Raw genomic sequence first — 27,101 nt, 5'->3', positions numbered from 1 at the left:
CATGGCAACTTGCTTCACCAAAGCCAGAAAGATAGTGATCTGCTAGAAAGACAAGCCACAGTCTTAGGTATATAGACAGAAGCTTAATAATGGAAGTGGTGTCCCATCACCTGTGCTGAATTCTGTTGGCTAGAAGTAAGTCACTAGGTCTTGCTCACACTCAAGAAGAGGGATACACAAGTACATGAATGCCAGGAGGTGGGGATCATTCATTGGGGACATCTCAGAGTCTGCTTGCCATATTCATACAACTCAGTAAGAACAAAAACTCAAATAAATAGACAAAAGATGTGTACAGTCACTTCACAAAAGAAAACACATTAATTACCAATAAACACAAAAAGATATCATTGTCCTCAAGGAAATGCAGATTAAACTCACAGCAAGAAACCTATACACCCACTAGACTAAAATGACTAAAATGACAAAAAATGTTAAAAGACCATACCAAGCATTGATGAGGACATGAAGCAACTGGAACTCTCAACCACTTTGGGCAGAAATGTAAAATGGTACAGCCAGTCTGTGAAATGGGTGGTTTCTCATATTAAACACACACCTACCAAATGACTCAGCCATTCTACTGCTTGGTATTTGCCCAAGAGAAATGAAAGCATGTTCCTACAAAGACTTGACCACAAATATTCATAGCTTTATTCCCAATGGTCAAAAAGTGAAAATATCCCACATGTCCATCAACAGGTGAATGAATGGACAAAATGGGGTCTATCCATAGAATGGGATGCTACTTAGCAATAGAAATAAACAAACTACTGGTGTACTGAGCGACATGAATGAATGGCAAAATAATTATGCTAAGTGAAATAATCCAGGAGCAAAAGCACATATACTGTATGATTCCATGTACACAAAATTCTAGGAAATATTTATTGTGACAGTGATAAAAAGTAGATCAGTGGTTGCCTTGAAGAAGGGATGAAGCACAAAAGAGCATGAGCAAACTTTTGGAGTGATAAAAAAAATTTTTTCTCTATATTTTTTTAATTTTCTCTTTAATATTTATTTACTTTTTAAATTTTATTTTTCCATAAGTTGTTAGCGTACAGGTGGTATTTGGTTACATGAACTTACATGAGTAAGTTATTTAGTGGAGATTTGTAAGATCCTGGTGCATCCATCACCCGAGCAGTACACTCTGCACCATGTTTGTAGTCTTTTATCCCTTGTCCCCCTTCCGCTGTTCCCTCCAAGTCCCCACAGTCTGTTGTATCATTCTTATGCCTTTGCGTCCTCATAGTAGCTCCCACATATCAGTGAGAACATACAATGTTTGGTTTTCCATTCCTGAATTACTTCACTTGGAATAATAGTCTCTAGTCTCATCCAGGTCATTGCAAATGCTGTTAATTTATTGCTTTTTATGACTGAATAGTATTCCATCGTATAATTGTACTGGTGATTTCATCCTAGCTCACCAAATTGTACACTTGGAATAGAAATCGTTTATTGTCAGTAAATTACACACAACAAAAAGGGACACTACAAATCGTTCTTTAAAGGATTTACATTATGAGGTTTGAAGGTCCTGCTTCTCCATTTCCTTGGCTCTGTGTCTGCAGTTCACTCTAATCCACCATAAGTAGCTACGTAACACTGTGGATAGTAAATGAAGACCACAGAAGTCTCCAGAATGTAGAAGATGTGGTGGAGGCATTAATGGGTCCCTTTAATTTCAGCCGGAATATTGTACTTCCTTTTGATCACGTTATGTAGAGCAGAACCGAAGTGGAAGTAGTCTGTCTCAATCATGTTTGTAATTTTTCACCAATTTAGGAATAGAGCTTCCACCCAATATGGGATTTAAAGGGGCTGAAAAACAGTTAACAGTGATCTGTTCTGGAAAGGGTTAATGAATAAGTCAGTTGCAGGGGAGGGAGCAGAGAATAGAAAAGAGAGACTGCCTTGTGACACTATATCATTCTGTGCGTTGCATTCTAATATAAATACAACATATTTCAAAGTTTGTGACTTGGCTGCATTAAGAATTGAAAGATTAGATGAACTTGGTGAGCATTACTTATTTTTTTATTTGCAATGTATTATAAGACAATACTAAGAGTTATCAGCCTATAAGAGAATATAAATATTCAGCTCCCAATAACTCATGTTAAACACAAAGCTAATAATAAAATATTTTGATTGGCAAAAAAAATGGATTTATTTGTGAAAGGCAAGAGATGTATGCATTTCAGACTGTAACTAATGAATCTGAAGGGTAGCAAGGCAATCATACTGATTCTCCATGTTCATTGAGCTCCTTCTTCATATCTTCTATGCCAATTTCTAGTCATGCCAGCACATGTTCGTTCAACAGATATTTTATTAACCAACTACCCTGGTTCCAGGCACATAGCCCATATTAAGTAAGTATTTGCTGAATGAATGACTGTCTTCAAAAGCTTACCATTGTCTCTTACTTTGGAAATTCGAAGATAATTTAACATAGAGAATCCAAAGGACTTTTTGGGTTAATCAATTTTCTTCACCTTTTGTTTAATAACACTTCCTTTGAAACAGGTTTTCAGCTGACTTGAGCTGTACAAATTGGTTGCCACTCTCTCTGAAAAGATACTGTGGAATAAATTATCTTTAAAGAAAATCATAAATAAATGTTAGGGAGGAACTAATATTTATAGCATCTGAAATTGTTATTTAGAAAGCTGTCAAAATGAACAAAACCTTCTCTCCAAATACATTGATTAAAAGCAATCAGCAGAATTAATACACTTTTTGGGGAGTGGGGTGGTCTCAGTTTGTTGCCCGGGCTGGAGGGCAGTGGTGTGATCACAGCTCACTGCAGCCTTGAACTCATGGACTCAAGCAGTCCTCCCACCTCAGCCTCCTATGTAGCTAGCTGGGACTACAGGCATGAGCCACTATGCCCAGCTACCTTTTGTTTTGTTTGTTTTTTGTTTATTTGTTTGTTTGAGACAGAGTCTCGCTCCGTCGCCCAGGCTGGAGTGCAGTGGCACGATCTTGGCTCACTGCAAGCTCTGCTTCCCAGGTTCACGCCATTCTCCTGCCTCAGCCTCCTGAGTAGCTGGGACTGCAGGCACCTGCCACCATGCCTGGCTAATTTTTTTTTTTCTCTATTTTTAGCAGAGACAGTGTTTCACCGTGTTAGCCAGGATGGTCTCGATCTCCTGACCTCGTGATCCACCTGCCTCGGCCTCCCAAAGTGCTGGGATTATAGGTGTGAGCCACCACACCCAGCCCCCCTTTTTTTTTTTTTTTTTTTTTTTAAAAGATGGGGTCTCCCTATGTTGCCCAGGCTGGTCTCAAACTCCTGGGCTCAAGTAATCCTCCCACCTCAACCTCCCAACGTGCTAGGATTACAGACTGAGCTGCTGCATGTGGCCAAGAATTCATACTCATAGTGTTGAATATATATTTGAGATTTTTTTCAAATTTCTACACTACTTTTAAAAATCAATTGTCTTCCCTTAACAGAAACTAAAATTGGCCAGGTGACGTCACTCATGCCTATAATCCCAGTGCTTTGGGAGGCTGAGGCAAGAGGATCACTTGAGCACTGGAGTTTGAGACCAGCCTGGGCAACATTAGCCAGGTATGGTGGCACATGCTGGCACTCCCAGGTACTTGGGAGGCTAAGATGGGAAAATCACTTGAGCCCAGGAGTTCAAGGTTACAGTGAGCTATGATTGTGCCACTGCACTCCAGCCTAGGTGACAGAGCACTAGACCCAGTCTCTTAAAAAAGAAAGAAAGGGCCGGGTCTGGTGGCTCATGCCTGTCATCCCAGCACTTTGGAAGGCTGAGGTGGGTGGATCACTTGAGGTCAAGAGTTTCAGACCAGCCTGGCCAACATGGTGAAACCCTGTCTCTAATAAAATACAAAAAATTAGCCGGGTGTGGTGGTGCGTGCCTGTGGTCCCAGCTACTTGGGAGGCTGAGGCATGGGAATCACCTGAACAAGGGAGATGGAGATTGCAGTGAGCCGAGATCATGCCACTGCATTCCAGCCTGGCAACAGAGCGAGACTCCATCTCAAAAAAAAAAAAAAAAAAAAAAGGAAAGAGGAAAGAAGGAAACAAAAAAGCTGAAATTGTAGGGTGGTGGCAAGAGCTGGCAAAGCTCTCAGCCAGTATCCATGCCAGGATCTCATACTGCCAGTGAACTTTGGTCCTCAGATAGAATCTATTACAATAAAAACTATCCTGCCATCGTTTCTTAGCACAGTCACTTTTTTTCCTTCAAAATGTTAATTCCAACACTAAAGGGAAAGTGACTATAATGATTTCCAAACAGGAATGAGGTCCAAGGGAAGCATGAGTAAATTGAGTGAAATAACTTCTCAACCCATTTATGCTACTAAAATCAACTGTCTCCCTACCAGGTTTTAATGGATGTCTGAATGAACAATTCATTTCACTCAAATATTTTTTGAATGCCTACTATGTGTCACACACAGGCAATACAAAGATGATGAGTCATTCTTTCCCTTCAGAGAGCAATGTGGGACTCAGAGGAAACAGAAAAGTAAATCCCAAGCCAGTGTGTTAAATGCCATATGGAAGCATGTGGGTTCAGAGAAGTAATTAACCAGGCAAGTTGTGAGAAAAGGTCATGAATCCGGGAAGGAAGGAAGGGGGGGGAGGAGGAAAAGCAGACTGAAAGAAAAGAATCAGGAAAGGCTTTCAGAGAAAGATTGATCTGAATCTTTAAAAACAGTAAGAACTGGCCAAGGAATGGAGGAAGAAACGGGGAGGCCAGAATGCTCAGAAACCCTTACAGCAGTGAGTGTATGGTCTATTCCAGGACAATGCCTTAAGGTTTAGGTGTGGGGTACACAGAGGGACATGGCAAGAGAAGGTGAATAAATGATCAGGCCCTTCCCCCCAGCTCAGGAGTTTGCCAAGAAAATCCTAAAGATTGCTGAGAGCCACTGAATGATTCTAAGTGAGAGAATAATAAGTCTGTTTTCTTTTTGTTTTTGTTGAGACAGTCTCACTCTATCACTCAGGCAAGAGTGCAGTGGCACGATCTCAGTTTACTGCAACCTCCGCCTCCCAGGTTCAAACAATTCTTGTGTCTCAGCCTCCCAAGTAGCTGGAATTATAGGTGCATGCCCCATACCCGGCTAATTTTTGTTTTTTTCGTAGAGACATGGTTTCACCATGTTGCCCAGGTTGGTCTTGAACTCCTGACCTCAGGTGATCCACCTTCCTTGTCCTCCCAAAGTGCTGGGATTACACATGTGAACCACTGTGCCTGGCCAAGACTGCATTTTTAAAATGTCACTCTATCAGTCAGGGTTCTGCAGAGAGACAGAGCCAATAGATGATAGATAGACAGATGATAGAAAGGTATGGAGGTAGGTAGATAGATAATAGATGATTGATTGATTGATTGATGGATGGATGGATGAGAGGGGATTTATTGGGGAAATTGCCTCGTGCGATTATGGAGGCTGAGAAGTCCCACAACAGGCCATCTCCAAGCTGGAGTCCCTGGGATGCAGGTAATGGTAACGTGGCTCAGTTCAAGGCCAAAGGCCTGAAAACCAGGGGGCTGCTGTTGTTAAGTCCCAGTGTCAAGGCAGGAGAGCCTGGAGTTCTGATGCCCAAGAACAGGAAGAGGAAAGTGTCCCAGCTCCAGGAGAAAGAGCAAGGAAATCCTCTGTCACCTTTATTGTTCTCTCCAGGCCCCCAGCTAATTAGATGGTGCCCACCCACACTGGGAGCAGATCTTCCCCACTCAGTCCACTGACCCACATGCCAGTCTCTGGAAACTCCTGCACGGACACACCCAGAAATAATGCTTTACCAGTTCTCTAAGTGTTCCTTAATCCAGTCAAGATGACTGGATTCAAATTTAACCACCATAGGCACTCTAGCTACACGGAAGGAAATAGACTGGAAAGGAGGCAAGACTGGAGGAGCTCAAGCTGTCCCGCTGGCCAAGCCTGAGAAAATGGAAGCCTGAACCAGGGTAGGTGTAGTGGGGATGGAGACAAGTGGGTTGCCTCAAAAGAAACCAAGACGGCAAGACCAGAGGACTGGGGCACAGTTTTAGATGAAGTGCATCTGCGTTGGTGTAGAAAACGCCAATGGAGATGGAGTAGGGGGTAGTGTGGAGCTCAGGAGAGGGCTGGGCTGGGACTGAGACCTGGACATGTCAGGCACAGTGGGGGTTGGAGCTGCCTGGAGAACGCCCAGTGGGAACGGGAGCAGAGTGCATGTGCAGCTGCTGTCCAGCATCCAGGGGGTTTCACGTCGTTCTTTACTCTTTGGAGGACGCCCTTGCAGAGCAGAGTGGAGCTGAAGGAAGACAGCAGGATGCACAGAAACTAAGAGTTCTGTATGCTAAATTATTCAGGAGCTCCTTACCCAGTATTTGAGGTTGATTTATTTCTTGCAGGAGCTATTTAAGACTTCTTTTAAGAGGCAGAGCAAACTCATATCCGACCTCTGTGTGTAAAGGAGTGCTTTTCTGGCAGTCGTTTTATGATTAAGTTTTCAGGCTGAAGTTTTCCCTTCTGATAGTCATTCAAAATACAGTGTTTTGCTGCACCTGGGCACAATTATGTAAGACATACCTTAATAATTTAGCTTTTTTTTTTTTTTTTGAGACAGAGTTTCGCTCTGTTGCCAGGCTGGAGTGCAGTGGCGCGATCTTGGCTCACTCCAAGTTCCGCCTCCTGGGTTCAAGCGATTCTCCTGCCTCAGCTTCCCGAGTAGCTGGGACTACAGGAGTGCGCAACCACGCCCAGCTAATTTTTGTATTTTTAGTAGAGACGGGGCTTCACCATGTTGGCCAGGATGGTCTCCATCTCCTGACCTTGTGATCCGCCCACCTCGGCCTCCCAAAGTGCTGGGATTACAGGCATGAGCCACCATGCCCGGCCAATAATTTAGCATTTTTTACCAATCAAGAAGTCACACTTGTGATGGCTCCGTGTTTCTCAGGCATTCTCTCCATAAAGTCCAACTTGGGTCCCTCTGTTCCCTTCCACCACACTAGAGTCCAGTAACCTCAGACTGGCTGATGTTATACAAATGGAAATGTTCCCTGTGGTGGAACTGCTCCAGGCTGTTAGTAGAACCCAGTTCCTCCCTGCCATGGTAGGCCCATTTTGCTCTCCCTGAGGAGATCGGTCTGGATTATCAGGAAGGTTTGGGTGGTAGATTTGGTCTGTTTTTGCTACATCAAACATCCCTGATGCTGATGGATTGAGAGATGAGTTGGTGTCACAAGTGCAAGCCTCTTCTCTTTGCTTGTATGACATTGCCCACGCCCTTCCCCTCCCTTCGCCTCTTCTCCCGGCTTTCCCTGCCTGCCTGAAATAGCTAAAATTAAGTCTGGCATAAGTCTGTTGAGACTTTAAGAAAACATTGCCATAAAAGGGCAACTGACGACCACCAGCTTCAAGTTCTGTGTGCTGACAAATTCGTCTGTCTTTTGACCCTGTGCACATTAATGTACATACCTAAACTGTAAAAGCCCTCAAATTCCTGAAATTGACTTAGTGTGTTATAAAAAAAAAAAAAAAAAAAAAGCCTCGTGACTTTTTCTGTTGTTCTATGAGTAGCCTCCTTTCTAAGGAAGAAAACATGAGATTTCTTACTAAGTAAAAAACCTGTGGAAATAAATTCAATCCCACTAGCATATTATATAAAAACGTTTTTATTTTAGGCTACTCCTGTATACCCATTATCAAGTGGAGTTGCATAAAACATTAATTGTTTGCATTTCTACTCTCTACCAACTTCTATAGTGATGGTTTATAGGTCTTTTTCAGTCTGTGAACCACTTTTGCGGTCCTCCTGACATACATACTGCCATTTGCTGCCCATTTCTGCCTCCCAAAAAACAACCTCTCATGATTACAGGTGAAATTGATGGTGCTTATCATAAACACCGATAAGAATTTTTTTAAATTATACTAAAATTATTGCAAGAAACAAAAGCATAGACTTAGAACGAGAGATACTTCTTGTGTACCATCAAACTTTTTTAAAAAATTAAACTTTTTATTTTGAGATAATTGTATATTCACATATAGTTGTAAGAAATAATGCAGAGAGATCCTGTGCACCCTTTACCTAGTTCCCTGCAGTGGTAACATCTTGCAAAACTAAACAGTACAGAAGAAACTGGAATCCTCATACATTGCTGGTAAAAATGTAAAATGGTGCAGCCACCTTGAAAACAGTTCAGCAGGTCCTCAAAATAGTAAATGTAGAGAAGCCAGGTGTGGTGGCTCATGCCTGTAATCCCAGCACTTTGGGAGGCTGAGGTGGGTGTATTACCTGAGGTCAGGAGTTCGAGACCAGCCTGGCCACCATGGTGAAACCCCATCTCTACTAAAAATATGAAAATTAGCCGAGCATGGTTGTGTGCACCTGTAGTCCCAGCTACTCGGGAGGCTGAGGCAGGAGAATCACTGAATCTAGGAGGCAGAGGTTGCAGTGAGCTGAGATCGTGCCACTGCACTCCAGCCTGGGCGACAGAGTGAGACTCCATTTCAAAACTAAATTTAAAAAAATATATATATTAAACATAGGGTTACCCTGTGGCCCAGAAATTCCACTCCTGCATATATGAAATGAAACACATGTCCACACAAACACTTGCACAGGAATGTCCATAGGAGCATTTTCACCATAGCCAAAAAGTGGAAACCACCTGAGTGCCCATCAGCTGACGAAAGGATAAACAAGGTGTGTGTGTCCACACAACAGAGTATCGTTCAGCAGTAAACAGAAATGAAGTGCTGATCCGTGGTACAATGTGAATGGAATCCTAGCTACTCAGGAGGCTGAGACAGGAAAATTGCTTGAACCTGGGAGGTAGAGGTTGCAGTGAGTTGAGATCGGTCCACTGCGCTCCAGCCTGGGCCACAGAGGGAGACCCTGTCTCAAAAAAAAAAAGCAAAAAAAAAAGAGCAGTGGTTCCATTTTGCATTCCCACCAGCAGTGTAGAAGTGATCCCGTCTGTCTCTCCACATCCTCACCAGCATTTGATGTTGTTACTATTGAGATTTTAGCCATTTTAACAGTTGTGTAGTGGTATCTCACTGTGGTTTTAATTTGCATTTATATAATGGCTAATAACTTTGAACATCTTTTCATGCACTAATTTGCCATCTGTATATCGTTTTTGGTGAAATAGCTCTGTGTCATTTGCCTATGTTCTAATTGGATTATTTTATCCTTTTTCTGTTTAATATTGATTGTGTTTATGTATTCCAGACCTTTTTATTTTATTTTATTTTATTTTTGCTACTCCTTGGAGAGCAGGGCTAACCCTATAGGCAGTGTGCTAGTAATTTGTTGGCTATGTGATTTGCAAGTATTTTCTCCTACTGTGTAGCTTTTCTTTTCATCCTCTTAACAGGGTCTTTCGCAGAGCAAAAATTCTTAATTTTAATGAGGTCCATTTATCAGTTTTTCCTTTTATGGACTGTGTTTTTGGTGTCAAGTCTAACTTTTGCCTCGCCCCAGTTCCCAAATATTTTCTTCAAAAAGTTTCGTAGTTTTAAGTTCACGATCCAATGTGAGCTAATTTTTGTGTAAAACGCAAGGCTTAGGTTGGGGTTTGTTTTTGTCTTTTTACCTTTTGATATCCAATTACTCCAGTTCTATTGCTTTTACACCTCCATCAAAAATTGGTTTGCCATGTTTGCATGGGTCTATTTCTGGGTTTTCTATTTATTTCTATTGATTATTATATCTACTGCCAATACCGTTGTCTTGATTGCTGTATCTATACAGTTTGCTTTAATATTGAGCGACTTCAAGATTAAAGAATTCTACTGTAGTACCAGCTACTCGGGAGGCTGAGGCAGGAGAATGGCGTGAACCCGGGAGGCAGAGCTTGCAGTGAGCCGAGGTTGCGCCACTGCACTCCAGCCTGGGTGACAGAGCGAGACTCCGTCTCAAAAAAATAATAAATAAATAAATAAATAGAATTCTAGAGCTTGTGCCTTTCCCTATAAATTTTAGAATAAGCTTATTTATGTCTTAAAAAAAAACCCTACTTTGGTAGCAATTGCATTAAACCAAAAGATTAATCTGGGGGAGAACTGTCATTTTTACTATGTTGGGGCTTCCAGCTCAGGAATGTCTCTCCATTTATTAGCTCGTCTTTCATCTACAGTTTGTGATTTTCAGCATACAGCTACTATACATGGTTTCTTGAGTTTATGCCTAAGTATTAATTTTATTTGACATGATTGTATTAAGTGATATTGTTTTATATGTTTTTCCACGTGTTCACTGTTAGCTTATAGAAATGTGATTGATTTTTGTGTGTAGATCTTGTATACTATGACCTTACCGAACTCACTAATTCCAGGCGAGTTTTTTCTCTCTCTTTTGTAGATTATTTGGTATTTTGTATGTAGATAACTCATGTTATCTACATAGGTGTTTTTCTTCCTTTCCAATCTGTATGTGTTTTCTTTCCTTTTCTTGCCTTATTGCAGGGCCTAGTACTTCTAGAACCATGTTGAATAGGATTAGTGAGAGCAGACACCCTGGCCTGGTTTCTGAACTTCATAGGGAAAGCAGTCTTTCTCTATGAAGTATGATATCTGCTGTAGCTTTTTACCATGAAACATCTTAGTTTTGTTTTCTTTTTCTCTCCCCACCCCTTTTCTTTTTTTAAGGGGTTTAAGACTTAGGGATTGGCGCAAGTAAGATGACAAAGCAAAACGAGAGGCATTGTCAGGACTTCCTCTTTCAGGCCCGGCTTGCAAGAGCGCTTAGGGCCAAGCTCCTTTCAGCCCTAATCGGTACTGGAGCTAATCGCATTCGCGGCGCCCGTGCACTCTGCAGGGATGGGCCGTGGGGCCAGGGACCTCAGTCCCCTCTCGGCCTGTCCTGCCCTTCCAGGCGGCTAGCGGCTGCCGTCCGCGCAAGCCTGCCAACCTGAGTTGGCCATGGTAGAGTCTCAGACACCCAGCTCCTGAGCGGCCAGGGCCAGATTCAGGGTGTGTACGCTTTTGGCAGCGGCTCCCCAACCGAGAAGACACTCGGCTGCGAAGAGAGGACGCGAATTAAGAGTTCCATGCTGGAAAAAAAAATGGATAGCGACAAAGTGCATCTACAATACGTGCAGCCCACAGAACGATTTTTGTTAAGGGGGCCGAGGATGGGCAGTTACAGCTAAAATTTGGAAAGGGAAGAGGAAAGCGAAAAGGCTCCCCTAGCTGGCGCCCCGGGGCGTCCTGCAGCCTCTAGCCCCTCTCCCCGCCCCCGCGCCGCGAAGCCCACACCTGCGCAGGTGGAGCCTGCCGAGCGCAGCCGCGGGTGCTGGGAAGGTGAGCGGCGCCGGGGGGCGGAATGGGGGCGGGCCGCGGGCCTCTCCCAATGGCCGCACGGCGGGGAGGACGCGGACGCGGACGCGGACGCGGCTGCCGCCGGAGGGGGGCGCCCCGGGCCCAGACGCGGCCGCCCTCGGGCTCCCGGGTCCCTTCCCACGCTTCCTCCCGGACGGGCCGTACCAAGGCGCGGGGGGGGAGCGGCGCGTCCCACTCGCGGAGGGGCACGCGGGCCGCGGCCGCGCCACCTGCGGCGGCGGCGGCGGCGGCCTCGGGCGGGTGGGGGCCGCGCTCCCGCTCCGCCCCCGGCCCCCGCCGCCCGCGTACCCCGCCAGGCCCCTCCTCCCGGCGGCGCGGCAGAGCCAGGCCCGAGCGCTCGGCCGGCCGCGAGCCCGCCGGCCGGGGACGAGCGTCGCAGCTCATGCTGATCGCTGTCCTCCTCCTCCCTCTCAGGCGGCGCTGGCGGCGGCCCTGGGACCCGCGGAAGCCGGCATGCTGGAGAAGCTGGAGTTCGAGGACGAAGGTGAGTGCGCCCCGCCCGCCGCCGGCCCGGCGCTCCCACGGCCCGGCCGCCCAAGGACCGGGACCCCCGGGGACCCCGCGCCCCGTCTCCGGCGCTGCCCCACGGCAAGCTGCGTCCTGCGGAAGCCCAGGGGCCGGGGCGGGAACCGAGGCGGGGATGCGGGCGCCAGCGAGCTCGGGCTGCGGGGTACCGGGCGTCCGCGGAGGGGACGCGAGCCAGGCTCCCAGAGCGCAGCCCTCAGCCCGGCATCCGCACGGATGGGCGGCCCTTTTGTCCTTACTCGCCGAACTCGAATTGGAGCAAGGTGTCAGGGAGCGCTAATTGTTTGTGCTTGTCACCATGCACTCGGAGGCAACCCCGAATCATACCCACAGTCCAGACCCTTAATCATAGACTGGTGCCCTTATCTGCGCCTGTGAAGATACCACCGGTAGGGTGTGTCTTCTTTTTTAATGGGGAAAGTTAAATAGGAAAACCTGAAGAGGTTATTGAATCGGTGTTGAGGTCAGGCGACCCTCTCACTCCGTCATTTCTGTCGCCTCTCCTCTCACTTGGTTTTTTTTTTCCTTCTCCTGTCTTCTTCTTGTGTCTTATAGGTAAATAACTTGGATCTTATTTTGAGGCTGTTAACATTTGAAAGGCATGAGCTCGTTCTTTGGCAAAATTAATATTTAAAATGGAATGTGACGAGCTTTCACCAGGATCTTATTTTGAAGCTGTTAACATTTGAAGGGGATGAGCTTGCTCTTACGCAAAATTAATATGTAAAATGAAATGTGATGAGCTCAAAGTCGGTAAAGAACTTTATATAAGATGCTTGACAATTCGAGGACTTGAAAAGGCCTTCACTCTGTCTTGTGTGCTCCCATTATTTATTTAGTAACTTCTCTTTTTTCCAGGAGTATTGATAGAATAAAGCTCTCGAAACAAAGAATGTGCCATGTGGATGCTGTCCCTTGTGCCAACTTTACTTTAATACCTCTGTTCATTCACAGTCAGGCAATTACTTAAATAAGCCTGCACAGCCAGCATGAACGTGTTAACCCAATAGAATTAGCCGGGTGCTTGTTATCTTTTAGATTCACTGCAGCATTTCACAAACATGTTAGCTGGAAGAGAATGCGTTCATAGTCATTGTCATTAAAAGTGTTTGTCTATATTTATTGGTAACAAATGGTGCATTTCAGAATTTTACTGGACTTAATTTGCATTTCATCCTACAGAAAAATAATCCAGGGTCTTCATTCGAACCCATCTCACTATTCCTCAGTTTTATTATATTGCGGGCCAAATCTTGGCCACTGTCCACAGGGTGGAATGGTGTGTCCGTTCCGTAAGATTTTGAATGTCTAAATCACCAGAGTTTTGTCTCTTATATTAGTAAGAATGAGAGTCTTTTACATTTACTATTTTTGCAAATTAGCAGGGAGGCAAGAAGAGACTAGAGAGCAGCTTCTGTTCGAGAGGTACCTCTACTACTTATTTAGCTGTGTGACCTTGGACAAGTTACTTAACCTCTCTGTGCCTTGGTTTTCTCATTTCTAATATCAGGTGTTTTGAGGATTAAATGAGACAATCCGTATCATGGCATTTAAAAACAGTGTAAACCCATAGTGAGTACTTCATAAATGTTAGTTACTATTATCGCTTAAGTGCCGTTAAGCATTGTACTGAATTCATGAGCTTTTTAAGACTTTTACTAGTGAATCTCAACACAGAGATTCTTCTCAACACAGATTTGGTGTCCTGTCCCTTTTCTTCTTCTTACTTGAGATTTATTAATTTAATTATGCATTTCTCTAAGCAGATATACACTCTTTTTTTTCTTTTCATTGTGTCTGCCAATGTAATAAATGTAAAGTATTAAACCTAAGCATCTAAGAAAGGAATTTCCCCTCTTCACCCATCTATTTTTATCTATATTGCTGTCATTCCTTTAAAGCACACTGAATCCCACGAATAACCCTGTCAAACTTTTCTAGATTCTTAAGGAGGCAGAATGTTAAACAGTGACTTTGAGGCTGAGCTGAGCTGGAAGAAAGAACAGTGTTGGCGTGGTAGTCCAAATGCAGCTTTGTTTCTTTTGAACTTTAAATTGCTTATTCATCCAAAATACAGGAAAATTGAATATCAAGCAGAATCTCACACTTATTTAGCAGGGACAAAAAGTCCCAACAGTAAGACATTACACCTCTAAATATCCTACGTAATAGGGAGCCCTTGACGAGATCCTCATTTCATCTTTCAGCATCCATCATACCCTGTGAATGTCTTCATGTCTGGTGGCATTGCTTCAACCAAGATATATTCACTGTACGCAGAAACACATGATTACTCATATTTTCATTACCAAGATTTTTCTATTTCCTATTAAGTTATAACTGAGTACTATATTTGTTAGAAACATCTTGGAAGCACTGGTGAGGTTAGGAAGAAAGATTGAGTTCTACCCTGCCTAGTTGGGTCGTCTTTGGCCTGGGTTAAGACAGGAGCTGCCATCCCTTTTCTGCTGTCAACCCTTCTTACCACGACAAGAGGGACGTTGTAAGGGTGGGTTTGATGGCCTCACTGCTCTGTGGGAAAGTCTTGACCACGTTCCTCTGTCTGTATATCCGATAAGCGCAGACTTCTCTTACTCCGCAGGCTCAGTGCCCGTCCCTCTCTGTGCATAAGAATAGCCACAGATTTTTTGAAAGGCAGATTCCAGTTCTCTAGGTCTGGAGTGGGACTTGCCTAGCACAGGGGCCGCTCCTGCTGCCGGTTCACAGACCCCTCGGAATAACAGGACGTGGGCCGGCCAACTTTTTCTGTAAAGGGTCAGATAGTAAATATTTTAGCTTTTGCGGGTGTTATGGTCTCAGTTTCTGTCGCAACCACTCAATTTGCCCTTGTAGCAAGAAAGCAGAAAGCAACTAACACAATCCAAGGGGCAGGGCTGGGCTCCAGTAAAACTTCTTTACTAAAACCCAGATTTGGCCCTCAGGCATAGTGTGCCAGCCCCCTGCTCTATGTCTCCCTCCCTGTGTCTGTGCCTTAGGGGGTGGCACGTGATTAGGGCTGCATGCTTTCCATGCCACACTGATCTTAGTAAGACTTCAAGGCTCAGCTCAAGTCTCATCTGGTCTCCGAGGCTTTCTCTGAATACCCTCTCTACTTCTCTGGCATTCACCTTTCTCTCCCCCGTGCCTGCTACCACAGCTGGCACATAGCAAGTTCTCAGCAGTGCTTTGGATCTCAATGATTTCATTAAGTGTTTGTAGTTACTTTGTGGGGATATTGGGGGAGGAAATGATTTTGTGTATGAGAAGCCTTGCCCATAGCAATCTGGGTTTTTTTTTTCCCCTCCCTCCCTCCGTCAGGGTCTCGCTCTTACCTGGGGTGAAGTACAGTGATGCAGTCTCAGCTTACTGCAGCCTCAACTTCCTGGGCTCAAGTGGTGCTTCCGCCTCCCAAGTAGCTGGGACTACAGGTGCATGCCACCATGCCTGGCTAATTTTTGTACTTTGGTAGAGATGGGCTTTCACTATGATGGCCAAGCTGGTCTCAAACTCCTGGGCTCAAGTGATCTGCCAGCTACAGCCTCCCTAACTACTGGGACCTACAGGCATGAGCCGTGGTTCCCAGCCAGCAATCCCTTTCTGTGTTTGCTTTTTACATTTGTAATTGTTACACCGACCACATCTTTGCTGTGTTTGTGTTTATCTGTATTAACTGCCTTGAACTAACTTACCGGCCAGGACCAAGCACAAAGTACTTTGTAAGCACCTAAACACAACTCGTGAATGCTTTTTGAAGTAGATAATTATTCAGCAGTTTTATCCGTGATTAATAAACCTGCTCTACTCTGGTACCACTTCATGAAGTCTGCAGCCTCTTCAGAGCTGTCTGCATTCTCTCCCAGCTGCCGGAGGAGCTGGGCTATTTCAAGTTTTTGATAACTTGTTTTGGCGGTTTTACCCGCTTCTTAGCAGAGAGTGTCTTGCCAGACTGACTGTCTCTCCTCTTCCTCCTCATTTGCCGCTTATTTCATCCCAGTTTAGCCATTCTGTCCTATTCTTCACTTGCAAAGATTTTCCAAAGTAGAATCCAGGCCGGGCGTCGCGGCTCATCATTGTAATCCCAGCACTTTGGGAGGCAGAGGCAGGAAGATTGCTTAAGGCCAGGAGTTCAAGACCAGCCTGGGAAACATGGTGAGACCCCGTCTTTATAAAAAATTTTAAAAATTAGCTAGACATGGTGATGCATGCCTGTGGTTCTGGCTACTCGGGAGGCTGAGGTGGGAGGATCACCCGAGCGCATATGGTTGCACCACTGTACTTCAGCCTGGAGTAATTTCATGTCTCCAAAAAACAAAAACAAAATGACAACAACAACAAAGTAGAATCTTCTTTCCAGAAAGTGCCTCAATCTTGCTTTATTTTTCTCTCTTTTTTTTGTCCCGCTCTGTTGCCCAGGCTGGAGTGCAGTGGTACAATCTCGGTTCACTGCAACTTCTGCCTCCCAGGCTCAAGTAATTCTCATGCCTCAGCCTCCTGAGTAGCTAGGATTACAGGCATGCACCATCATGCCTGGCTAATTTTTGTATTTTTAGTAGAGATGGGGTTTCACCATGGTGCCCAGGCTGGTCTCGAACTCCTGGCCTCAAGCGATCTGCCTGCCTCAGCCTCCCAAAGTGCTGGGATTATAGGCGTGAGCCACTGCACCCAGCCAGTCTTGCTTGTTTCTAGCAAAACTGGTCAACCTCACCTACAGTGATCAAAATAGGTAAAAGTAGGGGCCACTTTTCGTAGGAGGGAAAGAAAGCATTGTTTTTCAGTGAGGCATCTCGGGATTCAGGCCCAGATCAGTGATGAAGGGCCTGTATTTCCTTGGGCAACCCATGAGGCCTCTCGGGGCTTTGTTTTGTTGTTATTGCTGTTGTTAAGAGTTTTCTCTATAAAACCAGGGGGCCGGCACTTGGTGATCTTTTGCTTTTTCTCTCTAGCTTGAAAATCAGACCCCAAAGCAACCAATAATCACTCTTTATAAATAAACAAAACAAAAATGTGTGTTCACTCAAAACTCATTCATTCTCAACTGGAGTGAGTAACACCCTGAGTAAGTGAAGATCGGTTCTTGTTGGGAGACAAAAAAATTGCAGCTGTTACAGTGGGTTTTGGCCACCCAAAGGGCCACGGTCCGTGAACAAATACACAGTATATCTGTGCTATTAAAATGTCATGGGGGTAGGACAGTTAGGGGGAGAATGTATAAAAAAGACTTGGGGAGGGGAGGATCATGAAAACAAGGCTTAGAAGCTGCTGGAACTTGCTTAAGGGAGAATTGCCTCCCTGTGTATTTGTGGTCATCTATTGAATTATTCCCTTGTCTCTTGGCTGTCACAGCCAGGAGTCAACTTGCAAGTTTCTTGACTCTACTGTGGGGCACTGACCTCTGCTGGTGGAGATATCAAAGTGGCAGGTGTGTGGGCACAGTCTGGTACTTGTCGATCATTACTTGGGGCACGAGAAGGCTCAGGTGATTATCTGCTTTCCAAACTCTACCCTTCCCTGCTGAGTTCACACACTCCTCGTAGATAAGAGACTTATTGTTTCTGGATTATGAGTAGTTACAATTGTATGAAATCCCTGTAAATTAAAGTTGTTCCTCTGGAGCTGGCGCCATATGTAACATATTACCCTATTCCATAAGGTCTAGGTACACATTTCAGTATCTCTGAAGTCAGGATGTGACTTCACATTTGTGGTGTCTCCGACTTGGTGAGATAGGGTTGTTGTCTTGGAGTAGATAGAGGTTTTGTCACCAGAAGATCCCTGACTAGTTTAAGCAGAAGACAATGCTGGGAGGATTCAGGGGTATTGGTAAGTGGGACTCGTCACCAGTCTTCGCAGGTAACTGGAACCAGCTGGAAAGTCATCAGGGCCCAGGGCATTGAGCACCTCTGGCCATTGCTCTAGGGCCATGTGACCTCCCATCTCAGAACTTTCTCTGCTTCCTCGGCCTCTTGGCCCTACAGCTGTTCAACTCCGACCCCACAGCCAGCGGAGCTGAGTCCTTACCCATGCTTCGGACTCCTGTGATATAACTCACATCCCATACGATTCCCCTCCCTCCTGGAACACTGGATATGGGCTTCTCCCTGCCCTGTCCGAGGCCTACATCTCATCCTGTGCCCTCAGCCTGGAAGTCATGCTCTCCTCCACGGCTCAGATTCCCCTGACACTGATCTCTGTGCCCATCTCCTTCCTTCCCCTTCCTTCTTCGGTTTGTTTTCTTTCTTTTTAACCAGCCTGATTCCATAAATGCCCGCATCCTCCCAGCTGTTTTAACAGGAAAGCTGTTTGACTCCAGGTCCAAGAGAACAGCTCCTTGCTGCTGCTTCCGACTTATTCACCTCTCTCCCTCACTCCCAGCCAGTGTCATCTTCCTATGGACTGTTCCAGCAGCCGAGCTCTCCCAGCGCCTGCTCTGCCCCCTCCAATTAATTTGCCATGCTGTTGGAGATATTTCCTTCAAACGTATCTCTAATCCCGTCGCTTGCATTTCTAAAGCCTCCGGTACTTTTCCTTCGCCTGTAGGAGTCCGCACTTCCCGGCACGCCCTCCTTGCCCGCTTCTCCTCCCTCCCCAGCCTCACCTGGTGCCTCTTTCCTCCCTGCATTTCCCTCCAGCTACTCTGGCCTTCATCAACCTCCTCAAACTGCCTTGCTCCTCCAGGCCTGCCGGACTTTACACCGACAGCTCCTGCTCCTTGAATCATTCCTTCCTCTCCTTTGGCCACCTGCTGGTTTTCTCCCAGTCTCAGATTAGATGTCGCTTCCTCAGGGAAGCCTTCCCAGAAGCCCCGATGGGGACTTCCCATGCTATCTCATGATCCCTCACAATTGATAGGTGCTGTTAGGGGGATGCACTTCTTTGTATTTCCCAGTAGCCCCTCCTATTTCTTTGCCATTACATTGTAAGCTCTGTGAGGATGGAGACTGAAATCTTAATATATGCCAGGTCTTGAGGCAACTGGGTTGAGTGAAACTTGGCTTTCAGTAAACATTTGTCACACAAATGTTTTTTGTATGTATTTTGGAGCTTATGCTTTTACTCTGGCACCTAGGCTTGCCATACTTCAGGTGGTCAATGTTATTTCTTACGAAGCCATAAGGCATTTCTATTTGAGGCATTGGAGAAATGAGAGGAAATGCATTTGCCATGTTGATGGTGCACTAATCAAAGAGCAGTGAGGGCGGAGCAACGGAGGAAGGGAAATGACTGACGATGACATCAGGGCTTGTGACGTTCGCAGTTGAATAACCGAAGGCAGTGGCAAGTGGGTAGAGTGGGATGGCTCGCCTGCGGAATCTGGCATCCGAGGAAAGCGCCTTGACACCTTCCTTTCATGGCCATGATTACACTTGTGCTAAGGTTAGGGGGGACAGAGTCAAGTTCAGCTCTGTTACGAAAAGGGAAGAGCGATTTTGGGGGAAGGGAACTAGTCTGGGAACCTTTTGGCTAAATTTTAGTCACTTTTTAATCTGTTTAATATGCTGCCTTGGCCGGGTGCTGTGGCTCACCCCGTAATCCCAGCACTTTGGGAGGCCAAGGTGGATGGATCTTTTGAGTGTAGGAGTTTGAGATCGGCCTGGGCAACATGGCAAAACCCTGTCTCTATAAAAATAAATAAATAATACAGAAAATTAGCCAGGCATGGGAGGTGGGAAGATCACCTGAGTCCAGGAGGTTGAGGCTGCACTGAACCATGATGGCATCACTGCATTCTAGCTGGGGCAACAGAGCAAGACCTTGTCTGAAAAAAATAGAAAAAAAAAAAAATATATATATATATATGTATACACACACACACACACACACACACACACACGCACACACGCACGCTGCCTTCTGTCCCACTTGGAGCTGTTTCCCATGTATCTGAATTTATATAACATCAGTGAGGTTTCTGAACATCAAGCTAACTGATTCATTTTATTTTAGGTTGTACTTTGGTCATTTGTAACTAACAGGAAGTTGCTAGCAATAAGTTGTTATTTTATGAATCATTTTCCACATTTTCTTGGAAGTGGAATGTTTCATTGTTCCATCAAGACCTCCTCCCCAGTACACACATGCGCATTCTAAGACGCTTATTTACCCGGTTTCCTTGGCTCTCACTCTTCACGTTGACTTCTCTAGCTTTGAAGCTTATACATACGATGTACCCCCCCTTTTTTAATGCATGTGTAATTAGAGCCATAGCAATTAAGAGCATGAGTCAGATTCACCTTAGAGTCTCATTTCTTCTACTTAATAACTGTGAGACCTTTAGTAAGTTACTTAAAGCTTTGGTTTCTTCATATGTAACTTGGAAATAATAATAGTACCTAGCCAGGAGGATTATATGTGGATTAAATAACAGGGGCATGATATCCACTAGGGCAGGGGTCCCCAACCCCTTAGCTGCAGACCGCTACTGTTAGGAACCGGCCCACACGGCAGGTGAACAGGAGGTGAGCAAGCATTACCTCCTGAGCTCGGCCTCCTGTCAGATCAACAGCAGCATTGGGTTCTCATAGGAGCGCGAACCCTATTGTGAACTGCACAAGCAAGGGATCTAGGTTGCACACTCTTTATGAGCCTTTTTTTTTTTTTTTTTTTTTTGAGACAGACTCTTGCTCTGTTGCCCAGGCTGGAGTGCAGTGGTGCAATCTTGGCTCACTGCAACCTCCACCTCCCAGGTTCCAGCGATTCTCCTGTCTCAGCCTCCCAAGTAACTGGGATTACAGGCACTTGCCACCATGCCCAACTAATTTTTGTATTTTTGTAGAGACGGGGTTTTACCATGTTGGCCAGGCTGGTCTCGAATTCCTGACCTCGTGATCTGCCTGCCTCAGCCTCACAAAGTGCTGGGATTACAGGTGTGAGCCACCGTGCCTGGCCTTCCTTATGAGACTCTAACTCATGCCAAATGATCTGAGGTGGAACAATTTCATGCTGAAACCATCCCCCTGCTCCCCCATCCGTGGAAAAATTGTCTTCCATGAAACTGGTCCCTCCCAAAAAGGTTGGGGACCGCTGCATTAGAGGGCCTGGGATGTATGTAGTACAGCCTCCATCAGCAGTAACTGTGATGATGACTAGGAAGACAAGAAGAAACCGAGCAAAAATTTAAAGTGATTCCAGTGATTCTGTTCCTCTGCACTGTCAGACTTTGCCCCATGTGAACACAGGTATGTATGCCACATACAGTTGGCAGCTTTTGCGATTGGATGTTTGCGCTTATCTCTGTTCCTGAGAAATGCTCACAGGAAAGATGGTGTGTCACCATTTTACAAATGAAGAAATTCAGGCTCAAGGGTATTAATTTGTTCAAGCTCACAAGAAAGGCAGTAACAGTTCTGACCTAGGATTGGTCTAGATGCTTCTGTCTGTCTTCTCCATTGCCTCCCATTTGAACTCGGAGTACCTTGAGTAGTCCCCATTGGTGAACACTGGCTTGCTACCTGATATCTTCTATTGGTGACTTATTGTAATGGCTCTGCCAATGGTTTTTTTGTGTTTTGATTTGCAGTAGTAATTCTTGTCAGTGCTGTCACACAGTGTAAAAACAATGGCACGCCATGGTAGAAACCGCCAGAGGACACACAACAGAAAGGTCTGTTATATTGCAAAACCCCAAAGAGGTGCACATGTTTATGGACATATGTGTAATCTCTGCGAAACTCCCGTGTGTTTCATTGTGAGTTAGGATAGTCTTTTGTCAGAGTCTCAAACTTCAGGACACTTGCGGGGACTTGGATGAAGTGCCCATCTTGAATTCATCAGAATGAATTCACCAAATTGCTCTGCCACTCTTGTGACTCAGTGGTTTGCTAAATATATTCACTTACCTCTCTTCCCTCCTAAAGTCTACTGAAATGACATAGGTCAGTGAAATCAACTACAAAGGTGGTCATGCTTAATGAAAACAAAAACTTAGTTCTTGGATAAGTCAGTAAAGTGGATAAACCTTTGTCAAGTCTGTTCAGGAAAAAATGGGAGAAAATGCAAAGCTTTAGAAAGAAGAGAAGCTTCTTAACTATAAATGCAGAGATCTTTAAAAGTAATGTTGATCAAAGCACACCGGCCGGGCATGGTTCACGCCTGTAATCCCAGCACTTCAGGAGGCTGAAGTGGGAGGATCCCTTGAGCCCAGCAGTTCAAGACCAGCCTGGGCACCGTGGTGAAACCCCATCTCGACAAAAAAAATACAAAAACTGTCCGGGTGTGGTGGCGCACACCTGTGGTCCCAGCTACTTGGGAGGCTGAGATGGGAGGATTGCTTGAACCTGGGAGGTAGAGGTGGCAGAGAGCCAGGATCGCACCACTGCATTCCAGCCCGGGCGACAGAGATGGTACACTTTAAATTGGCGAACTCTATGAATGTGAATTATATCTCAAACCATTTTTGTTGTTTTTTTTGTTTTGTTTTGTGTTTTGTTTTGTGACAGGGTCTCACTCTGTCACCCAGGCTGGTCTCCAACTCCTGGGCTCAAGCCATCCTTCCACATCAGCCTCCCAAAGTGCTGAGATTACAGGCGTGAGCTATTTCACCCAGCCCCAATAAAGCTGTTTTTTAAATAAGATAATTGAAAGGCCTTATTCCTCTTCTGCTATAGAAGAGCATGCTGTTCTATTCAGCCTGTTTATGGTGAATTCTGTAAAACTTTTCAGGAACAGTTAATGCCTTATTTAAATTATTTTAGAACATAGGAAAATATGGAGAGCGTCCCAGCTCCTTCCGTAAGGCTAGCTTGATCTTGAAATCAAAGCCAGAGGAAGATATAGCACACGAAGAAGAAAACAAGTGATCAGTCTTACATTTAAAATGTGGGCAAAGCTCCTAAACAAACACTAGCTATGCAGTATTAAAAGCCTAATATATTGTGGTCAAGTAAGGCTTATCTTAGAAATACAAGTATTCTTCTGTAGATTAAGAAATCTAGGCTGGGCGAGGTAGCTCATGCCGATAATCCCAGGTCTTTGGGAGGCCAAAGTGGGCGGCTCAGGTAATCCCAGCTGTTTGGGAGGTCAAGATGGGTGGATCGGGTAATCCCAGGCCTTTGGGAAGCCAAGGTGGGTGAATCACTTGAGTCCAGGAGTTCGAGACCAACCTGGGCAACATGACAAAACCCCGTCTTTAAATTTTTTTAATTAAAAAAAATTTTTTTTTAATTGATTAAGGAGCTGGATGTGGTGGCTAACACCTGTAATCCCAACACTTTGGGAGGCCAAGGTGGAAGGATCACTTGAAGCCAGGAGTTCAAGACCAGCCTGGACAACATAGCGAGACTCCCATCTCTACAAACAATAAAAAAAAAATTAGCCAGGTATGGTAGCGGATGCCTGTAGTCCCAGCCACTCAGGAGGCTGAGGCAGGAGGATTGCTTGAGCCTGGCCGTTTGAGATTGCAGTGAGCAGTGATCATGCCATTGCACTCTAGCCTGGGCAACAGAGTGAGACCTTGTCTCAAAAAAACAAAAAACAAAAAAAACACAAAGCCATCTATTAAGAAATCTAGTCCCAGCTTCTTGGGAGGCCACGGTAGGAGGATCTCTTGAGCCCAGGAGTTTGAGGCCAGCCTGGGCAACATAATGTGATCCTATCTCTAAAGAAAGAAAGAAAGAATGAGAGAGAGAAAGAAAAAGAAAAAATTGCATAAGGAATTAATGTCATTGGCAAAGGAGAGAAACTGGTAGTCATCTCAGTAGATACTGAAATAGCAATTAATAAAATTCAACATGTGTTCCTTTTTAAAAATCCTTAATAAACCAGGGATATGAGGAAACTTCTTTAAGTTGATAAAAGTATACCTGATGACAGCCAGCAGGGGCAGCAGCTGTATAATTCCTGGTGCAGGTTGAGTCTCCCAAATGCGTGGAACAGGAAATGTTTAGGTTTTCTGATTTATTTATTTATTTTTATTTTTATTTATTTATTTATTTTTTTTTTTTTGAGACGGAGTCTCACTCTGTCACCCAGGCTAGAGTACAGTGGCGTGATCTCAGCTCACTGCAACCTCTGCCTCCTGGGTTCAAGTGATTTTCCTGCCTCAGCCTCCCGAGTAGCTGGGATTACAGGCATGCGCCACCACGCCCAGCTAATTTTTGTATTTTTAGTAGAGATGGGGTTTCGCCACGTTGGCCAGGCTGCTCTTGAACTCCTGACCTTAGGTGATCCACCCACCTTGGCCCCTCCAAAGTACTAGGATTTCACAGGTGTGAGCCACCACGTCTGGCTGGTTTTCTGATTTTTTTCAGATTTTGGAATATTTGCGTATACATAATGAGATATCTTGGGGATGAGGACTCAATTTTAAACACGAAATTCATGTTTCATATATACCTTATATACATAGTCTGAAGATTATTTTATACAATTTTTTAATAACTTTGTGCATGAAACAAAGTTTGTATAGATTGAACCATCAGAAAGCAGAGGTGCCACTGTCTCAGCCACCCTTGTGGACAGTCTGGCATCACCATCATTCCTGACTCTATTTCTATGCTACTGATAAATACAGTGAAAAACCGATGTGTTCAGGGTAACTTATGGCATTGTGTTGGCACTCGGAAAGTTTTGCATTTTGGAGCATTTGGGATTTTACGTTTTTGGATTATGGATGCTCCACTGTACCTGCGAAGGTGGTTCTCGCTCTCCTGGCCTGGCTGGTGCTTGCTGCTTCATCCCTGTGAGCTGTCCTTGGCCATCATCGTTCTCCAGCTTCCTCATTGGGTTCTCTTCCCTGAGAAAGGAATCATCGGCTGTGGTAGATGCTTTAATTATGTATTAATAGTTCCTAGAATTCTATGCAAAGCCATTTTAAAACTCTGACGGGAGCCACATACAATTTCAAGGTCATTGCTTTGTCCGTGACTTTCCTTAGGCATCGATTGCAACTCACTTTGAACTAATTGGGCAACCTCTGCCTTGATCCTGCCTGTGCTTTTTCTTCTTTCCTGATAACTCTTTTACTGCCCCCTTATTTAGAAGAGTGTGTGCATTTTCTCGCCCGTGTACACATTTGCCCCCACACACAAAACCAAATGCAAAAAGCATGGAAAGGGGAAAAGAAAATAACAGGCTTCATTTACTCTGCTACCTTAATAATTGTAAATCCTGTAAAATTATGTTTAAGATTTGCCATTGTTCTGTTCATGTTTCTAGGCACTTTAGAAAAACTTATGGGTTTTTATTTTATTTTATTTTTTGAGATGGAGTCTCGCTCTGTCACCCAGGCTGGAGTACAATGGTACGATCTCAGCTCACTGCAAACTCTGCCTCCTGGGTTCCAGCAGTTCTCCTGCCTCAGCCTCCCCCGTAGCTGGGATTACAGGTGCCCACCACTGTGCCTGGCTAATTTTTGTGTTTTTAGTAGAGACGGGGTTTCACCATGTTGACCAGGCTGGTTTCAAACTCCCGACCTCAAATGACCCACCTGCTTCGGCCTCCCAAAGTGCTGGGATTACAGGCATGAGCCACCACACCCGGCCTATTTTATTTTATTTATTTTGAGACGGAGTCTTGCTCTTATTGCCCAGGCTAGAGTGCAGTGGCATGGTCTCAGCTCACTGCAACCTCCACCTCCTGGGTTCAAGCAATTCTTCTACCTCAGGCTCCTGAGTAGCTGGGATTACAGGCACCCACCACCATGCCCAGCTAATTTTTGTACTTTTAGTAGAGATGGGGTTTCGCTATGTTGGCCAGGCTAGTCTCGAACTCCTGACCTCAGGTGATCTGCCTGCCTCGGCCTCCCAAAGTTCTGGAATTACAGGCATGAGCCACCACACCCGACCTTATTTTTTTAAATAGAGATGAGGTTTTACTGTGTTGCCCAGGCTGGTCTTGAACTCCTGAGCTCAAGCAGTTCTCCCACCTTGGCCTCCCAAAGTACTGGGATTACAGCCATGAGCCACCGCACCCAGCCAAATTATGAGTTTAATTTTTTCTCTTCCATATACTTCTGACTGTCACATTCCTCTTCTTTGCTTATTTCTTACTCAGATATTTTTTAACAGTTTTCTAAAAAGAGAAAACACTATATAAATATAGTAAACGTATTTCTAAATGCAGAATAAAGTATAAAAGATAAATTTTAACACTGATAATTTTTTGTGGAATTATAATGAAATTCAGCATATTAAGTTAAAATTGTGAATAAGGAGTCAGGGTTTTTTTTTGGTTTGGGGAGTTTTTAAGTGAAGTTTGGGACAGTGTAAATTTTGTTTTAAAATGCATTTCATTCTTATACACTTAGTCTTTAAGACAAGTTTTGAACCTGTTACTATGACCTGTGATTAATGAATATGGGGTTTTTTTTCTGTTAACATGATTATTTTTTAAAAACTCAACAATGCTATTAACAACAATAACAAAAATATTCTAATATTATGTAACATCAAAGAATGTCCTTGCATAAAATGATGATTTTTTTTGTTTCAAAATTGTATTTTGAAAATTTCCAAACATATGAAATGGTAGAGAGAATGGTTCAGTGCATTCCAAATAGCCACCATCCACCTTCAGAGCATCAGTTCTTGGGACAGCCTTGTTTCATCAACACCCTCACCCACTTCCCCACGCTCGGATTATTTGCAGGTAAATCCCAGGTCCAGTGATGCCTTGGTGCTACAAGAAGCAATGTGCCCTCGCTGCCTCCCTCCCTCCCTCCCTCCCTCTCTCCCTCTCCCTCCCTCCTTCCCTCTCCCTCCCTCTTTCCCTCTCCCTCCCTCCTTCCCTCTCCCTCCCTCCCTCTCCCTCCCTCTCCCTCTCTCTCCCTCTCTCCTTCCCTCCCTCTCCCTCCCTCTCCCTCCCTCTCTCTCCCTCCCTCTCTCTCCCTCCCTCTCTCTCCCTCCCTCTTCCTCTCTCCCTCCCTCCCTCTTCCTCTCTCCCTCCCTCCCTCTTCCTCTCTCCCTCCCTCCCTCCTCCCTCTCTCTCCCTCCCTCTCCCTCCGTCCCTCTCTGTCTCCCTCCCTCCCTCTCTGTCTCCCTCTCTCCCTCCCTCTCCCTCCCTCCCTCCCTCCCTCCCTCCCTCCTTCCCTTACTCTTGTTGCCAGGCTGGAGTGCAACGGCATGATCTTGGCTCACTGCAACCTCCGCCTCCGGGTTCAAGCAATTCTCCTACCTCAGCCTCCCCAAATAGCTGGGATTATAGGCACCCACCACCACGCCCGGCTAATTTTGTATTTTTTTAGTAGAGACAGGGTTTCTCTACGTTGGTCAGGCTGGTCTTGTACTCCTGACCTC

At 45.0% G+C, this 27,101-nt stretch overlaps 1 protein-coding gene across 13 annotated transcripts in view; it reads left to right on the top strand.

Moving 5' to 3' along the window:
• PRKAG2 (protein kinase AMP-activated non-catalytic subunit gamma 2) overlaps positions 1-27,101 on the top strand; it is a 329,808-nt gene that overhangs the window by 241,999 nt on the left and 60,708 nt on the right. For 11 of the 13 annotated variants that reach the window (XM_024249353.3, XM_054559038.2, XM_054559037.2 and 8 more), the window contains 1 exon segment: positions 11,761-11,830. The exons of 1 other annotated variant lie outside the window; for it this stretch is intronic. In XM_024249353.3, coding sequence (XP_024105121.1) covers positions 11,761-11,830 — 70 coding nt within the window. 13 annotated transcript variants of the gene reach the window in all.

Source organism: Pongo abelii, chromosome 6 (assembly GCF_028885655.2).
Source record: "Pongo abelii isolate AG06213 chromosome 6, NHGRI_mPonAbe1-v2.0_pri, whole genome shotgun sequence".
Classification (NCBI taxonomy): Eukaryota; Metazoa; Chordata; class Mammalia; order Primates; family Hominidae; genus Pongo; species Pongo abelii.
The sequence above is the reverse complement of the archived record's forward strand: the minus strand, read 5'-3'. Positions and strand labels throughout refer to the sequence as shown.